The following is a 10692-nucleotide window of genomic DNA, read 5'->3' as shown; positions in this document are numbered from 1 at the left end:
AAATAAACACTTTGGATCTTGAATCTTAAGTTATTTATTTATGGCGTATATACAGTATGTAGGCACTGAGTCATTTAGTCATGGTATATATACTGTATATACATACCATGACTTATTAACTATAAATATACAGTGAGGCAAAAAAGTATTTAGTCAGACACCAATTGTCCAAGTTCTCCCACTTAAAAAGATGAGAGAGGGTTGTAATTATCATCATAGGTATACCTCAACTATGAGAGACAAAATGAGAAAAATAATGCACAAAATCAAATTTCAATTACTTGATAAGTGCATTTTTTTTTCTCCAAAAAAGCACTTATTGATCTATTTTTATTTATTTTCCAAAAAAGCACTTATTGAGCTATTTTTAATTATAGCACAGTTGGTCCTCCATAGCGCTACAGCTAACCTCTAAAGTGAATAATTCACAACAAATCAACCATACTGTATGCGCTAAAGATTAGCAACTTTCCCCAAAATGTAGCCCCGATACGTGAGAATCATTTGAACACTATATATTTTTTCAAAATCTTTAAAACTTATTAAGTTTATCTCCTTTTTCAAGTTTTGCTCACTTGACACCAAACTTCAGACTGTCCTACACAAACACATATTTTAGATGTTTCCTATATTGAGCTCACAATGCCGTAAAATGCTTGACTGTAACTGATAATGAAAACATACCTGCAATTATTTTTGCTAAATACTTTTTCATTATTCATAAAAAAAAATACATTTTGGAGTCTTTGTAAATGTAGATGATCTTTGGGGAAATATAAATATCAAAATCTAAATTTCAATTTTGCTCTCGTGCGAACACTTTGAGTCAATGCAAAAATGGCATTTTTAAACATAAGTTTTTTTTTTTATATACCATATGGAGCCAATACATCATTAACAATAAATCACCAACATCTCTTTGCTGTTGCAATTTGTATATTTTTGTATTTCTTCTTTAATAAGTGGATTTTACAGTTTTATAAAGGACAATTATACATTTGTAATTTTTAGTTGCTTCTTAGGTTGAGGCCTATTTTTTAGGATATACCCATTTACAGTAATAATAGAATTCCTGAAAAAATGAGATTTTTGTGACCAAAATTATTATTTAAATTCATTTGAATTAGCTTTTCTAAAATATCATCATCTAAAAATATTCCCAACCTCCTCCTTGTCAATAGATGGCAGTAGGTAGCAGAAAATAACTCTTTTTGTGGGCAAAATGGTTTGCATATGCCATAATAAGGTTAATTGCACATTAAAAATCAAACAATGCAGACACCAATAATGTACAAAAACATTTGAAGTTTTTTTTATTTACTTTGTACAAAGAAAAGCTTTAGTCAAAAAGTAAAAGTAAAAAAAAAAAGGGTGATTAATGATGTCTTGTCCTTAACATGACGGTGCAAACACATTTAATGCATAAAAACAAATACACAGAATGCTTCTGTATTGATCTTATGAACAGGCAAAACTCAAGGTACTTTTACAACATAGTAAACTGAACTTTATAATGATTGGAACATATATATATATTAAAAAAAAAAAAGTTCATTGCACACTTGCTGGCCAAAATATGGTAAAATGTAAATAAATCATTCAAAATATCAAAAAACAAAATAAAATAAAAAAGCAAATATATACAATTTATCCTGTGCATTTGGATTTCCATGAAAATGGTTAATATTTGTATTTACATTATAGTTTAATATGTCAAAAAAACAAACATCGTTTGGATATTTTGTTGAAAATAAAATGTTTAGAAAAAAAAAAAAAAAAGGAAAACTTGAAAAAAAATCTTTGCATATAGGAAAATATTAAAGACATGAGGCTGGATACACCATGGACAACACGCCAGTCGGTTTCTGTTTCTCCAGCAGATCTGTATAGAGTATTTAGACCTGTTTTAAGGAGTCCACCTGCCTAAATAATTATTAAAATAAAAATAAAATTAAGCACACAAGGTGAACACACGGAAAGATAAAAAGTAGGAGGATCAACTCACCACAACAGTTTCAACTGTGAACCTTAGCGCAGCCTGGTAGTAAATGTGCAAATGTATATTTTTTTATACATGCAATACCTTCTCTGTATTTAAATAAGGTAACATTACACAAACATGTGTAACATCAGTGCACACACACACACCCAACCACACACACACAAATGATAGAGAAAAAGCAAACATATAAAAATGGTCATTAATCTTTAAGTTTGTGACATAAAAAATATTATCTTTATCAACAAAATTTTACTTAATGATTCATTTATTACCATGTTGTTATCCACAAGCCATTTATTATATGAATGTGCTGTATCCCACTTCTCCGCAGCTCAGAATAAGATCTTTTAACGATAAAAAACACACACACAGGAACCTTGAACGATAAAGCATCAGGTGTGTTTGTGTACCAACAGTTTCTATGCTTGCCAACGCATATATAATATGCATTCAGGGCTACCTTAAACAGCTTGTGACCTATTAACCTCATATCAATGCATTTCATTGTTACTTCTTCAGTCTCTTTTCATGCATAGACACAAAGTGCTGCCTGAGATCATACCAAAAAATCTGAAAAGTAGCCATAGCAACAACAACCTATTACTTTTTTGTTTTTTCTTTCATCCACTGCATATTTTCATGAAGAAAAAATGCATCCGAGGATTCAGCCAACAAATGTTCTGACTGTGAAAGTGTTTTGAGTGAGATGGGGTTGGAAGAAAGTGTAGAGTTGCTTGATAAATCTACTTTGGGTGAACAAAGTCTCTTAAATGTTTACCCAGAGGTTTCTTGTTTGCATGAGTCGTATTTTCCTTCAAAAATAACAACAATGATAAAAAATTCCATCATCTGGAGAGAAGTGCGGATAAGAAGAGACAGCTGAGGAAGAGAGTGACTGACAATGATATACAACAAGCTCCTCCACAGTCGTTGGCATTTTCCTATGAAAAAGTAAAAACACAACACGTCATATGAAAAATAACCAAAAACATAACACACAGAGTTAAACATACATCTATAAAATCAGGGTACATTTGGACAAATTATGGTGTAGGGCTGGGCAAAAAATCGATTGAATTGATTTATCGAATTTGTAGGAAAATACAATTTTTATTTTTCAAATTCGAGTTAAATTCTTTTTGTCTAAATTTTTATTTTTTATTTTCATCCACAGTTTTTTCGGACTTTTTCGCGTTCTGTCCTTGTTAGGGTTACCGTAGCGCGATGTGAGCCCGCCCCCCCTCTTTGTTTACATTTGTTTACCCTTTGAGTAGGCTATGTGTGTGCCACAGGCATGTTTACGTTTTTATTCACACTATGCTGAGATGCAAAAGGAAGACTTTATTTTTTTAATTGTAATGTTATGTTATAAAATATGTAGTTATTTGATTTCTTAATCAGAAAATTGAAGCTACTGCGAAGTTACTGTTGCACTTTTGCTTAAACCTGGGTTAAAGCTTGATATTGTTGAATGACAGAGGCTAATTCACTTTTTATTTTGGGATTATTCTATGTATTTTAACTCTTGAGGACAATCACAGCAATAAAGTTGCAATATACACTATATCTGATGTCTGCAGTCATTTTTAAGTGCATTGAAAAAATAATTGAAAATCAAATCGAAACGCAAATTTTTCTTTAAAAAATCAAATTTTTTTTTTTTTTAAAGTAAAATTGCGCAGCCCTAGTCTGGTGTAAGACAGGAAAAGAAGGGTGTTCTTTGTCGAGGTGAAGCTGACCTGTGGATGGAACGAGTGACACGACTCAGGGCGTCGTCGAATCTTCTGTGACCTCATCCTGTCACACTTTACTGAGGCGTTATGTGCACAGGAGTCAAGGACAAACACTCACTGCTGAAAGGGTTCATTTTAACCCCCAATCACATTTCAGTTCAAGAATCAAGTCAATGTTTTATCTCTAACTATTCAAGCAGACCATGAGTGCACAGGAAGAATGACTTAAAAAGGTTACTAAAGAAATTAAAAAAAACACGCTTACAGCTACTAAAGCTAAAAGTGCTTCATTAATATCCGATGATCGTAAACAGAGATGATGCTCAAGTAAAATATAATCATATTATCAGCAACAAATGTAATCGTTAAAAAATACCTTCTCCCTTCACAGAAATAGATATTTATGAACAAATATAATAAAAACAAAAGCTTCATTAATAAAGATACAGTTGGTCTAAATGGATGGGCACCCCTATTTTATTAAAAAACCACGATAAAATCGGCAATCTGGATCCGATCTGGATGAAACTTGGTGCGTTCATTGAGGAACCAACCTGACATAACTGAGTGAAATTTGATAAAAATCGATAATTTGCAAACTGAAATATGGATTTTTGACAGTGAGCCAATGATGAGAGATGGGGATTTTTTGATTTCTCAAATCGATCCAGAATCCATTTATTACCCTGGACCTTCTCCAAAATGTAATGGAATCTTCCATGGTGTAAGGTATGTCTTTGATAAAAATGTTGTCATAATCCGTCAAGTATTTCTGATGTCATCCTGCTAACAGACAAACAAATTAACGTGGGTGAAAACATCTCCTACTTAGCGGAGGTCATTACTGTATGTATTATTGTCAGGGAGATTTATTCATTGTGTCAAAGGGATCTTGTGCAGTAAACCCACTTTACTTTATTTACATTTCATTACTATACAAAGATATATTTGACTTCTTTGGGCTCCATGGTTAATGCTGGGAATTGCCTTGAGCAGTCGCAGTCAGCTTGGGACACCAACATCAAAAGGTTGCTGTCAGGGATCTGCTGCACTACAAACATCCTGAAATAATCACAAGGAAAGTGTTTAATACAGAGAAACAGTGACAGTGCATCCTGTCAGGCAGACACAATGTAGCCTACCATTCATATAAAACAACATCACAATCAAAAAAGGAAAGAATATATGTAAAAGTGTTCACATTTTTTGTTTATTATGACGTCATTGAGAGGTAATAGGTAAAGAAGCTCCTCATATTGCTACGTGTTGTGCTGTTATAACACCGTCCTCCTCATGAGGGTGTTCACACTCAACCTGTGATCACAGATATCTGCCCTTCTTTTTTTCCTTGCTTTGAAAACTGTTTATCATCTTTGTTTCTGTCCCTCACTTTGTAAAAAAAATCTGTTAATTGATTTAAAATAGATTTTCCCTTGAATGGCTTGATGTCGATTCACAAAAATACTAAAATCAATGTGTGTAATGCAGTGCTGTGAGCTTAATTCTTAATCTAAACATGAATATCTTTTAATACTGCACCAAGTTAGAGTTACTTTCTACTATTTACAGCATTAGATATCTGAGAATAACCTCCATATTCAAGTAAAATTGGTACTGTGACTGAAATATCCTTAAATAAATCAAAAATGTAATTGAATTAAATATTGCTCTTGTGAATCGAATTGATTTGGGAAATCTGAATCAATACTAGCGTTGTTTCGATACCTTTTCTTTTTTTTTTTTTTTTTGTCCTGATGCCAATACCCAGTTGCTTAATATCAGCCGATACCGATACATGTCGACTCTATGTTCTTAAAAAAAAAAAGATATGACCTGTTTTTCGCCAAAAATCAGGTCCTGGAAATTGCCGACATTTTTTCTCATGAGTAGGGCTGTTTGCCAGTCTATTCATACGGAGCGCCCCTCATTGGCCAGTTTAGCTCACGTGATCGGTGCACCACGTGACTTAAAGTTCCTTCAGTTTTATTTTAGTTCATATTTATTTTCAGCTACCTCGCTAACCCTTTTATTTCAGCCCTAACCCAGGAAATACCCTAAAATGTTATTTTTATTTCATATATGTATTTTTAAAGGTGGAATTTGCCATGTTAAATATGCTATAATGAAAAAAAATATATGACAAAAGTGGGATTTGAACCCATGTTAAGGCTAAGATACACTGTGCGATTTTTTGAATCGTTGTACTCAGCTCCAGCTCAAACTGTGCGACTCATGTGCAGAGCCCGAATGTGTGCAGCTCACGATTCATATTCTCGCACTATATGGACCGACAGTCTGACACGATCTGACTGCTCACACTGTACACTTATACACGACACGTCGGGGTCTTGTTTCGGGAAATGCAACGTACAACTTAGAAGAAGAAGAACAACTCTGAAGCGTCGCCATTAAAACAGACGAAGAAGAAAAACCCTGGAAGTGGAGAGACACTCGCAAATCTCAGCAAAAAGAGCTTTAAAAAAGAAAAGACGGCGATGTGATGGACCAGGAGCTGGCTGGACAGACGTGGGCACTACAGTCCATCAGTTTTACAGCAGTCCTACGGTGTTTGCGCATGCACAGTGTGAGCGTTTACGGTAAGCCGGTCCGCTGCACTGCTTCTACTGTGAGATACCCTCACGATGAGCGACTGGATTTCAAACATGTTTGATTTCCTTACGACCATACGATTGCTGATCGGGAGCTGGTCGTGAGGTGTTCATCGCTTCTCGTGGCCCCATGTATACTACACGATGCACGACACAAGATTTAGCTGAGACTCGCACGTTCCCACTAAATAGACGCACGAGTCGAAAATCGGCTCAAAATAAGCCAAAACATTGCACAGTGCATGCCCGCATTTAGCAGAAGGAAGTGTGGCGCCCTAGACTACTCAGCCATCCTGGCACAGTGGAAACACAGAAGCATATTATACTTATGTAGAAAAGGTCTGGAAAACATACGTTTCCGTATCAATAGACACTTTGTTGTTAGTTTTTCTACAACATGAAAACGCAGCGCAGCGATTGATTCAGAGCGGCAGTTCCAGGCCAATAGCTGCGTTTGAAGAAGAGTTTGATGCTGTAAATGGTATCGGCGTGTTAGTTAGTACTTACACTGATAGCGATGCCAGCCTTTTAGTGTTGTATCGGGGCCTCTTCCGATATTAGTACTGGTATCGGCACAACACTAATCGATATCCAGCTGTTTTTCTGAGTTTAACTCTCCATATGCTTCCAAATTCTTCCCCAACCGCCACACACACCCTGATGTAATAAGTCAGTTCTCTACTTATTCCCTATTTCTTGGTAGTCCAGTATAAACTCTTAGTATGCACAGCCTTAGGAAGCTGAAGAAATGGATTTTGTAAGGACAATTTAATATGACTGGTCAAGGGCTTAGAGAACTGTGTGTGTGTGTGTGTGTGTTTACTTCTTGCAGCGTCCACACTTGATGATACTGTTGGTCTCTTTGACTGACGGCTCATAAATGAAGCTGGGGTACTCGGTGTCACATGGCTGCAAGATATCTCCTTTTTTCTTATGAACCGAGGCTAATAGAGAGATAGATAGGGGTCACAGGGAATATTAATGAGTTTGTGTGAACGTGCACAAGCGCAGCCTTCAATGGTGACTGCCAGGCCAAGTGTTTGAGACGAGGGGAGACGTTTAGGACGAGGGGAGATGTCTAAATGCGACAAAATGTCGTTAAATTTGAATTTTATTTTGGCAGTCTTCAGAAAAACAAAAAACACTCAATTATCTAACTAATCTAGGTTGAAGCAAAAGCTTATCCACACCTACCCCATCACAAAAAACAAAACAAGGTAATATAAAAAAATACTATAATAATTAGGAAACTAATGTTACTAGTTTTACAATATGCATTCAATATATATTCTACACAAAGTTGTATATATACAGTTTATACATACACATGCATGTACAGGACATGTACATAATATTAATAATATACTATTTAATATTTACTATACACATTTCATCAATTACAATAAAATAAAAATATATAGAAAATATAGTGTGGACAAATTTCAATAAATAATATTCTCATTCACAATCTATACCATTTATTATGTTTACTAAGTATGCATATATTTTATACCATTATGTACATAATATATATTATTGCTGTCCAAGATAAAATTATTGCTCTTCTTTCTTACACTTATTAATGATATGACTTAAAAAGCTTTTTAAACTGGTGAGTTTGGTTCCATCATTTAACCCTTGCTTCTTCTTTGGTTCATTTCAGGTTAAAAAAAAAAAAAAACTGGGTTATAAAAAGGACACGGGTTTGGTTGTTAGTCCTGGTGTTGTTTTGTGGTTTGGCCTCTAAAAGATTTAGTATTGGATCCAAAATCCACTCAAGGCTTGTGTCTTGTTTTTACTGATTCTCCTACTGAAAGCCACTTATGTAATCAGAGACACTGCATTTTAAAAGCATCCTATGAACACGATAAGACACAGCTCATCCTCAAACATACACCAGATACTCACAGCTGAAAGAAGATGGCTTGGCTGAGTGACGGGGATGACGATGATGGTAGGAAGCAGATGATGAATGGGTGGGAGCGTGATGGATGGACACACAGAGGCAGAGGAGAGGGAGGAAGATGAGAGGACACGACGTCGTTATTCTGTAATGATCTCCACACAGCTGATCGATGTGGGATGGAGACATACGGCGTAACATACAAGTTTGTCAATACAGCACAGGGGAGATAGATGGAAGCGAAACAGGGATTTTTCTTTGGGTGACATATTGATAGTGATACCAAGACATCTCTCATTGAAGTTAAATGTTAGTGTTTGTTTTGTTCTGTGGAACTTACAAATAACTAAATAGTGGCGACTGCCTAAACTGTTATGTTTTCTAAGTGGGCTCACCATCAGCAAAGTGGTCCGTGTGCCAGAAACTGCAGAAATTAAACTCCAAGAGAATCCTTTGCAAAATGAAAAAGAAAAGCAGAGTGGACAAAGTAAGAGTTAATCAATAAAACAGCAATCGGTTCAAAGCCAGAAATGTGACAACACCAAATGTAACAAGACCTGAATTGTTTTTTTTTTTTTTTAATAAAACCCAAAATGTATTAACTGGTCAATAATGTAAAAAAGAAATGAGCCTGAAATGTAAAATGAATAAAAATAAAAATGTAATAAAACCTAAAATGTATTAACTGGTCAATAATGTAAGAAAGTAATGAGCCTGAAATGTAAAATAAATAAAAATAAAAATGTAATAAAACCCAAAATGTTACAACTGGTAAATATTGTAAGATGATGCTGAGCCCAAAACAATAAACACTTTTTTTTTCACCTTTTTAATAGTGTAATACTTTTATTACATCATAGAGTGAGTCAATGATTTATAGATTAAAGGGCTTATTTCTTCAATGTAGAGAGTGGTATCATACACAAATGTGTCAATATGTGTTTGTGTGTGTGTGTGTTTATACAGTATATACAGTATCGTATATATTCTTAAAGCCTTTTGGAAAACCTTGACATTTTTGGTAACTTTTTTCTCTTACCTTCATATATGTAAGAAAATATACACATATACACACATTATTAACAAATGATTACATTTTGGGTATTATTTATTTATATTTTAAACAAGCCATCAGTTTAGAGCAGACTGCATGCAGCTTAAAAAAAAACTGGGACAGGAACGTTTTTGTCAAGGGAATATACATTCAGGTCCTCAAGCTATTCAGCAATAAATGGTTGCTTTAGTTGCTGTTTTTACCTTCCAACTGGATAACTGCATGGGTGTTTTATTGAAGCTGCTGGGAATTTTCCAAACTAATTCCCTAACATTAGTAAATAAAGAAAAGTCTTTGTTCTCTTGAAAAAAACAAGGACTGAGATAAAAATGGCACAATTAAGTTAAGAAATGATGCTGCAAGCACACAGTCCTGATAAATGGGCCAGGAGGTAGAACTCCACATATTTATTTACTTATTATTAAAAGAAAAGAAAAAAAACAATCCCAAAATTAATGACATTACCAATTATTAGTTTTAAGTTACAAGATTAGAATAAGGACAATGAGTCTATTTGCTCTTCATTATAAACCTTAGACCTCCTTTAATAAACACTGCTTTCCTTTTCTTTAGGAAACCCTGTAACAAAAAGTAACCGGTCAATTCTGGTTGCCCCTAGCAACACTTACAGTAGGAAGTTGGAGAGGAACCACTTGAGTGTCGAAGCCAAACCGTAGAACGGCTGTAGATGAAGATGCATGGGAGGTATTTAGGGCAGAATTGACTGGATTACAATGAGAATATTAGTGTGCGTGTGTGTGTGTGTGTGTGTGTGTGTGTAGGCTGTGTAGACGTACGCTGAGGAGAGGACGTGTGCTGCTGACAGAATGTAGGTTCATCTTACACATGGCCTGGTAGTCGAACAAAGAAACCCTGTAGATATACAGAAAAAAAGGCTTTGTTTTTCATTGATTTTGCACCAAACCTCTTTATAGATCCCAGATCGTAGCTCAAGATAAGAAAAAAACAACAAGTTAAGTTCTGTTTTTAAATCATTGTATGGACTCACTGTGACTTTCCTGTAGCTTATGATTTTATTTTTGCTTTTTATGCACAAACACACAAATAAATAGGCGCACATCCAGAGCAAACACATCGCCAGCGAAGTTGATGTACTCAAAACCCGTTATGTAATACCCTGTCAAATGAAGCATGACGAAAATCTTTTAGCCGTTTAAAAATAGCACTCACTCATGAGGCCTTCAAACATAAAAGACGGGGAAAGACTAGAAACGGGGGGAAAATGTCAAGACGCCGAATAATCGTGAGAAAAGAGAGAGGAATTATTATTAAATTATCAACAGTGCAAATGCCACTGGGTGACCTAAAGGCTGGCACTGGTGCATACATGAAAATAAGATTTATATGCCAACCCAATTAACTCTGTATAG

At 34.9% G+C, this 10692-nt stretch overlaps 1 protein-coding gene and 1 long non-coding RNA gene across 3 annotated transcripts in view; one reads left to right on the top strand and one right to left on the bottom strand.

Annotated features, from left to right (window-relative positions):
- Nucleotides 1–1835: 1835 nt before the first annotated feature.
- The window catches only part of cacna2d4a (calcium channel, voltage-dependent, alpha 2/delta subunit 4a), a 101228-nt gene continuing 92371 nt past the window's right edge, over nucleotides 1836–10692 (bottom strand). Inside the window, exons 33-40 of one of the 2 annotated variants that reach the window (XM_028448373.1) lie at nucleotides 10099–10174; nucleotides 9931–9983; nucleotides 8643–8698; nucleotides 8253–8273; nucleotides 7168–7288; nucleotides 4682–4797; nucleotides 3742–3824; nucleotides 1836–2943 (exon numbers count right to left, since the gene is read on the bottom strand). In XM_028448373.1, coding sequence (XP_028304174.1) covers nucleotides 2848–2943; nucleotides 3742–3824; nucleotides 4682–4797; nucleotides 7168–7288; nucleotides 8253–8273; nucleotides 8643–8698; nucleotides 9931–9983; nucleotides 10099–10174 — 622 coding nt within the window. In that variant the 3' untranslated portion in view covers nucleotides 1836–2847. The remainder of the gene's footprint in view (nucleotides 2944–3741; nucleotides 3825–4681; nucleotides 4798–7167; nucleotides 7289–8252; nucleotides 8274–8642; nucleotides 8699–9930; nucleotides 9984–10098; nucleotides 10175–10692) is intronic. The other variant, XM_028448374.1, reaches the window with a different exon arrangement.
- Nucleotides 6146–10692, top strand: part of LOC114464336 (uncharacterized) — an 11503-nt gene continuing 6956 nt past the window's right edge. The window contains exons 1-2 of the long non-coding RNA XR_003674178.1: nucleotides 6146–6319; nucleotides 6841–6843. This is a non-coding gene — a long non-coding RNA (uncharacterized LOC114464336). The remainder of the gene's footprint in view (nucleotides 6320–6840; nucleotides 6844–10692) is intronic.

This window comes from Gouania willdenowi, chromosome 6 (assembly GCF_900634775.1).
Source record: "Gouania willdenowi chromosome 6, fGouWil2.1, whole genome shotgun sequence".
In the NCBI taxonomy this organism is placed as follows: domain Eukaryota; kingdom Metazoa; phylum Chordata; class Actinopteri; order Blenniiformes; family Gobiesocidae; genus Gouania; species Gouania willdenowi.
The sequence above is the reverse complement of the archived record's forward strand: the minus strand, read 5'-3'. Positions and strand labels throughout refer to the sequence as shown.